The sequence below is a fragment of the Brachypodium distachyon genome, chromosome 3 (genome assembly GCF_000005505.3).
Source record: "Brachypodium distachyon strain Bd21 chromosome 3, Brachypodium_distachyon_v3.0, whole genome shotgun sequence".
NCBI lineage: Eukaryota > Viridiplantae > Streptophyta > Magnoliopsida > Poales > Poaceae > Brachypodium > Brachypodium distachyon.
This window is the reverse complement of record NC_016133.3, coordinates 38,054,908-38,062,251: the sequence shown is the minus strand read 5'-3', so window position 1 is coordinate 38,062,251 and position 7,344 is coordinate 38,054,908. Positions and strand designations below refer to the sequence as shown.

The 7,344-nt window shown below is 44.7% G+C and overlaps 1 protein-coding gene across 1 annotated transcript; it reads left to right on the top strand.

Annotated features, from left to right (window-relative positions):
- The first annotated feature begins 3,255 nt into the window (after positions 1–3,255).
- LOC100825621 (WAT1-related protein At1g09380) lies at positions 3,256–6,106 on the top strand. Its single transcript, XM_003572149.2, has 6 exons — positions 3,256–3,510; positions 3,905–3,967; positions 4,653–5,019; positions 5,161–5,319; positions 5,409–5,560; positions 5,779–6,106. The coding sequence occupies exons 1-6, from the start codon at positions 3,341–3,343 to the stop codon at positions 5,951–5,953; spliced, it is 1,086 nt and encodes a 361-aa protein (XP_003572197.1). The 5' UTR covers positions 3,256–3,340; the 3' UTR covers positions 5,954–6,106.
- The last annotated feature ends 1,238 nt before the right edge of the window (positions 6,107–7,344 follow it).

Sequence of the window (7,344 nt, the reverse complement as noted above, 5' to 3'; positions counted from 1 at the left end):
GTGGAGTCATGTCCGTAAATGAAAGGTGTGCTTTTAAGACAAAGTACAAAAGGTGTGATATTTTGTCAAATTTCTCGTCGGCCAAGTGTCCATGCTTGCCGCAGGACCAGCACCGTCTCTTCTGCTCCTCTGCCATTGCAGCGTCCTCCTGGAGTTCATCTTCCCTGCTAATGCGCCGCGACTCCATGTTCCGAGCAAGACGCCAGATCATGTCCATGCTTAAATTACCTGGAGCTGCTATGAGTATCGTGGCCATGTCCATCGGAAGCTTCTTGGATAGCATGAACGCCACGGAAGCGTCGTCGAAATCGGCCCGCCAGTTGGCCCTGTCAGCCAGAGCCTCCGCGTGTGCGATCTGCTCGAGGAGGGGCGCGCGCTCGTCGAACTCCAAGTCTTGGAACATCCGCCGCGCCACCCGAGAGGTGTCCACATCGTACGTGCGCGCCACGGCCAGCCACGCCTCCTTGGCAGTGGCGTGGCGGACGTAGTCGGGGAAGATGCGATCAGAGAGCGCGGCGAGGATGTGGCCGCGGCAGACTGCGTCGTCGCGCGCCCATTTCTTGGCTTCGCCGCCGGCCGGAGGGTCTTCAGAGAGGACGTGGGCGACGCCGGCGGTGTTGAGGCGGAGCAGCATCGACTCTTTCCACCGGAGGTAGCTCTCGGCGCCGTCCAGCGGCTTGACCGCCGTCGCCATTGATCAGTCGGTACCTGCCGAAGAAATCGAAAGCGGTATCAGTGGATAGGGGCTTCCTGATGCTGAGTAGCATTTGCACAAACATATGGTGCGCATCGGAATTGAACAAGTGTGGGAACGATTAACGATGCCTTGAGGTGTGATTTGAGAGGAAATATGAGCTATGAGGTCGTAAGGTGATGGATGTAGCCTAGGGTTTTCCTGGATAGTCGATGAAGTTCTTGTTGTTGATCTGAAACCGTATCCGTTCTTGCTGGCGGCGGGGACGGAGGTCGCCGCTCGCTTTTCTTGTTGTCTTCTTGTTGTCGGTTGTCCTATGTTTTTTTTTAGTTGAGTCTCTTTAGTTGTGGAGAAACCGGGCCCAGGCCCTGCCTGACAAGTTAGGAACTTGGGATCCCTGCCGTTTTCCTCGGCCTTAGTCTCGGCCCATTAATCTGACTTCAACAAATCCAACCCACGATGCAAATGAAAAAGGCCTCGGCCTGAAAAATATCCCGTTTTTTAGTCAACTTTCAAAATCTCAAATCAATTTTTAAACAATAGTTTTGAACTAGCAAGTCAATTAAGATGGATAAACAGGATTCAGCCTGCATCTCTACTGTAAGAAAAACGACCACTTGCTGCATTCGAGGTGTTTGGGGAGGGGCGGAAAAAGGCGACCTCAAGATTGTGTACTGTATCTCATTCCTGCCAAGTAAAAATGGCATTTTAATAAGGAAAAAGAGAGATGCGGTTCTAAGCACGGAACCAAATGCAACTTTTATCTTGTAAACATATATTCCGCAAAAAAAACATATTCAATGATTTTTTAATATTTTTTTTAATTCCTTTCCAATGTATTTGATTTTTAACTTGAAATTTTGCACGTTTGTAGTGCATCACACCCCATATGATATTTTTGTTTTTGAAACGTTTATAGATGGTTTCGAATGAGTTTGCATCAAATGGAGGTTTTCACCGGATATGACGCCTACAACATCATGATGCATACCATTACAGAAGTTGTATCTAGTCATATACTAAGAACCGTATCTTGATTAAGCTGAAAAGGATTGCAGAATGAAAAGGATTGCAAAACCATGTTTGAACGTCCTTATCAAATTAAACCTCGTAGCTTCTGAGCTACCGAGCTCTGTCCTCCTGCCTTCTGTTTTGAACTACCAGTCGTTATCTTTTGAGCTGCTGCGATCCACTGCAGCAGCACCAGATCAACATCAATACATCATGCATACATATGTCCTCCTTCTGGCCTTGTATTTATAATACCACGGGCACGACATAGCAGGTGATGATTGTGTGCCAAAATAAGCAGATAGAGTATCCTCGGATTCCCCCTCCACACGGGGTGAAACATGGGTGAGATATTCACCATCAGAACTAACAGGAAGTCAGAAAACTGCACGGTAATACGAGCTCAAACCATAACAGGTTCTGTCTTGTACACCCCTTTAGTTAGCTGATGTGTTTGTTACGTCGTATGTTGTTCCCAGTGAATTCAGTTCCTGCAATCTTTTTTTTTTCGAAGAGGACAGCGGATCAATTAATAACCATCGACAACAGTAAAAAATTTCCTAAAAATAATAAAAATTACAAATAGTTCTTGGACCACTTAGCGACGACAACAAACAATAGAATGAGCCGAAGGTGGGCCACCGTCCTTCCCCTTCCATCATCGGAGTCGGACAGAACTTGCCAAAAGAGAACTTGTGATTGTAGACGGTGGATAGTCCTAAGATCTTAAAAGATCATCGTCAAAAATGAGAACCATAGATCGGAAGAATCAAACCTAAAATCATAAGAACAAACACGAAAGTCAATTTTTTTAGTTGTTATGGTTATTTTTTAATAGCGACGTCGTTATAATCTGAACTTCGATGTAAGCACTAGCTATGTTTTCTAGGTGCTAGGTCTAGTGGTTCAGGTTGTGAGAGCTCAGGGCAGTCCTGTGTTGTGCAGGTTGGGTGTTTTGAATCGTGTTGATTCCTAAAGCGGATTTTGTGTTTTCTTATATGTTCCACGTGTTCCAGGATTATCATTTATAGAAGAAAATAAAGTATATGCTACAAAATGAGTTATCTCCTAGTGTCATATCTTGCAATTATTTATGTTCGAATGAATCAAATTTAATGAAATAAATGTGAAAATAAAATAAAATCTAGTATAATAAGAAAAGTTATCTTATCTTTTTGTGCGAAGAGATTATCTATTAATTAATTAAGAGGATGCTAAATTAAGAGATGAGATTTTTTTCTCCAATTACTCTCTTGTCATGTCCGCAATTATCCCAACGTGACATTGCTAAGAGAACTCTATGCATGCCTTTATTTAGGGAATGATATTATTGTAGGTGTGAGTCAGCGATCCTCATTTAATTTGAAAATGTTACTGCAATCTTTTGCATGAATCTCCAACCACTCGTGGGGCTGAAAACAAAAGCTTCCTTCAGCTCGACCTCGATCTGTTTGGCATCTCGTTCCCACCGGCTCGTGCACCCACAAATCTTGACAGAACTCAGTAGGCGCTGCCCCCTCCAAACCCCCCCTTCTCCCCCCCTACAAACACCTACTCTTCTCCTGCCTGAAGAACATTCTTCAATCTTGGCGCACATCCTATCCGTGAGGAAGAAGAAGCTGGAGAGGGGTTGCAATGGGGTGCATGCCTACCGTCGCCATGCTGCTCGTGCAGATTGGCTTCGCAGGCATGAATCTGCTGTCCAAGATGGCGTTGGACAACGGCATGAGCCCCTACGTGCTCGTCGCCTACCGTAGCCTGGTCGCCGCCGTCTTCCTCGCACCCTTGGCCGTTTACTTCGAGAGGTGCGTTTCCTGCAACTTAATTGTTCGATTCAGGAGTTGTTCTTTTCCCCTCCGGTTTCAGAGATCGTTTTTTTTTCTCTCTTTGTGAATGATGTGGAGATACTTCCACAATCGATCTTTAGAAAGAAATTTCATTGGTCATCAACATCGATCGTTTTCCATAATTACATCTAACTTCCCTGGGCCGTGAGGTTTACAGAAATGGCAAAGCTGAACAGCAGTATCATCCTTTTTAGCTTGGAGAGTATATATAGTATCATATAAATAATTTTTCTGAATTAATCAGAACATACAGTTCTCAATCCAAAAGTAGAAGAGAAGTATTGTTTGAATCAAGTGAAGTATGAATCAAGTGAGGTACTGGTGTGGTTAATCAAGGAAATGCATAATGCAGGGATATGTGGAAGCTGATGACCAAGAAAGTAACTATCGAGATAATCCTTTCCTCCAGTCTCGGGTATGTATATACAGGCATCATTTGAACGAACCATTGTTTCTCTGTTATTCTATCATGCGTCGTCACAGCATTCACTCCCATGTATTAATGACATAGCAATGATAGTTAATAAAATAGCAACAACATTGAAATTTCAGTTGTGTATCAATGAAATAATGCCCAATATTGATATCAAATATCCCAATAAAAATTCATTAATATTGAAATTTTGGGACTCTTTTAGTTAAAAGAAAGTGACATGGAAATGCTCGTCAAAGCCGATAAAAATGCAAGTCCATATTGGCCAGTTTAGTTTTTTTTTTTTCGCCAGAAGTAGTATGCCAGTTCAGTTAAAAGAAAGTGACACATGGAAACACTTGTCATTGTCTGTTTTGCTCCTGCTGGACCTTTTGTGGGACATATGTTCCCTCAGTCCACCGTTGACATCTTTCAAGCAAAAACATTTGACACTGACATTCTTCGCAGTTAATATGCATGACACAACACAATGATACTTACGCGCACTGTGTATCACCATTTGGTAACCTGCGCGCATATATAACCCGCGTGATAACAAAATTCAGATTTGAAGGCGGTCACAAGAAAATTAACAAACAAAAATGAAAGCTTAGCGTAGGTAGCAGTTTTCAAATCATATCGCTATATTAATCTGGCAAAGATCGATAACGCGCATATATGCACGCAGCATGACACTGTGCGAGCTGCTCTTCTTCGTGGGGTTCCAGTCGACGAGCGCCACCGTGGCATCGGCGATCGTCAACATCGTCCCGGCGCTGACCTTCGCCATTGCCGCGGCTCTCAAGATGGAGCCGTTCCGGCCCAGGACGGCCGCCAGTCAGGCCAAGGTGATCGGCACGGTCGTCTGTGTCGGCGGCTCCATGGTCATGCCCTTCTACAAGGGCCCGCAACTCAAGCTCTGGGATTCCCCGATCCATTGGCACTACGCGGAGCACGCGGTGGCCGCTGCCGCGCCGGCTCCGGCCAGTAGCGCGGTCGGCGACGTCCTCATCATCCTTAGCGCCGTCTCCTGGGCCGGCTGGCTCCTCATGACGGTACGTACGCACCGCATGCTTGGTTTTGTACTCCCTCTGCACTCCCTCTGTTCCAAAATAAGTAACGTGAATTTGTATAAAAATTTATGCAATTCCAAGTCAGTAATCGAGAGTTGAGTCAAATTTGCTTGGTTTTCGTAGAACAAGACGTCGGAGAGTTTCCCGGCGCCGTACACGAGCACGACGATCATGTCCCTGATAGTCGGGGTGGAGTGCGGGGCAGTAAGCGCCGCCGTGGACCGGAGCCTCTCGGCGTGGAGCCTCGGGCTCGGCATCAGGCTATACTCCGTCCTCTACATGGTAATTAGTATCGAAGGAATAGATCATGGATAGAATAGATAGATAAATGTGTTGCTGAATCTGGAATTAGCCGGGCATATGATATGCAGGGGATCATCGGCTGGGGTGTCACGTTCGCGGTGATGACGTGGTGCATCCAGGTGCGCGGCCCGCTCTTCGTGTCCATGTTCAGCCCCGTGGTGCTCGTCGTCGTCGCCCTTCTCGGCTGGGCTTTCCTCGACGAGAAACTGCACCTCGGAAGGTACGTACGCGCGCGTAAATCATCTATTTTTTTACGTCCAACAAAAGATGTCTCAACTTTGACTAAATTTGAATGCATTCATACACTAAATCATGTCCAGATACATTCATATTTTGATAAACTTAACATCGGGAGGGAGTAATAATTCTGTCACGATGCATCGATCCTCCATTCCTCCTGTTCTGTTCTGATATTTTCCTCTGTTTTTGTGGCTGCAGTGCTATTGGTGCCGTGCTCATTGTTGTCGGGCTGTACATGGTGCTGTGGGGCAAGGGGAGGGAGATCATCAGCAGGCCGGCCCAACTCCACGGCAACCGGGCCAGCAAAGAAGGCCTGGGATCGAAAGAGAATGACGCGGAAAACGGCGGCGATGCGGAAATCTTGGTGGTTTGATCCGAGCGTACGTTCCCATGCAAATGAAACGACGGGGAATCAAATCAAAGATGGAAGGAAAAGAAGTGACTCGTATTTGTGTTTTAGTTCGAGACGAAAAGAAGAAGAAGTTTAATGCATGTTGTTTTGTACTAGAATAAATCATGGGGTGATTGTAATAGTAGTACCTTATCGTTTGGGTCTTTTTTTTTCGGTTTTGTTATTGAGAAATTGATTGATTTTTAGTTAGAGATAAATTGACGTGCTTGACCGTTAGGGAGAGGAGAGAGTAAGAATGACCCTCAGATTTTAATCCAACAGGTCAGATTCGTCAACTTGAATTTAATACCTTTTGCTTAAAAATCAGACAACTGAGAAATAACTTTGGCGGGGAATCTTTATCGTTTGGACCTGAATTAGTCACTAATACATAACACACCACATCAGTGCATGGCTAAAAATCGTTACCCCTCTACGTTTTCAGAGCCGTTTGCATGGAGGGTAGTCAATACCAGGACACGTCCCACATGGTATCGCATAATCGCACACGCTGCAGATGTTAGCATATCGGGCACGCAGTCACGCGTGAAAGTTGACAACCATGTACGATTAGGGTTTCAATATAAAAAGATGGACCGGCGAGGTGGTTTGCCTTCCTTGAATGAAAACTCTTTGGCAAACGGAGAATTACTATTTTTAACTCGGGATTCCTCTCTAAATACAATGTCTTCGGCGAACAAAAAAAAGGAAACATGGAGAAGGAACGGAATTAAACTAGGAAATCCGTTGATCAGCGTCCCTAATCGAGCGCTGACTACAGGATGAAAACCTGCTCTTGCAATTTATTAATAAATGATATTCTCTTTTCTTTCACATAACATGAACTAGGGAAGAAAATATTTAGGGCAATTGGTTCGAGCACGTAGATATGCGTTCTCCAGCCATATAACCGGCCTGTGGGTCACCCAACTCTTGGAACCTCGATCACCCTAGCGTTTCCATAATCACACTCGCCGTTACAATCCACATAAATCCTAACGCGATTGCAGCAGTAGTCATCAGTAACAATGGCGTCTTGGGGAACATAGATCACTCCGTCAATGTCAGGTCTCTCTTTCCCAATCACATATTTTGCTTCCTTTCCCTTCTTGCCTAACAATTCTGGCCAGGTCAACTTGCCCCCTGTGACCGTAAAATTATTGAGAGGACAAAATTGTGCATAGTGTTAACCATTAAAATAATTATGCCCTTTAACATCCAAAATAAAACAACATGAGCGGAGTAGTAATATCCCGGTTGTAATATGGAGTAATAGATGAAAACAAGGGGCAAAACTTCTCTAACTCCGTCTATAAATATAAATAAAATTCAATCAATTATTCAGATGATAATACTCCCCCTGTTTCATAATT

Coding starts and splice junctions, on each gene's coding strand:
- LOC100825621 (XM_003572149.2), top strand. CDS start 3,341: ATGGGGTGCATGCCTACCGTCGCCATGCTGCTCGTGCAGATTGGCTTC. Junction 3,511..3,904: donor TTGGCCGTTTACTTCGAGAG/GTGCGTTTCCTG, acceptor TGCATAATGCAG/GGATATGTGGAAGCTGATGA. Junction 5,320..5,408: donor TATACTCCGTCCTCTACATG/GTAATTAGTATC, acceptor TATGATATGCAG/GGGATCATCGGCTGGGGTGT.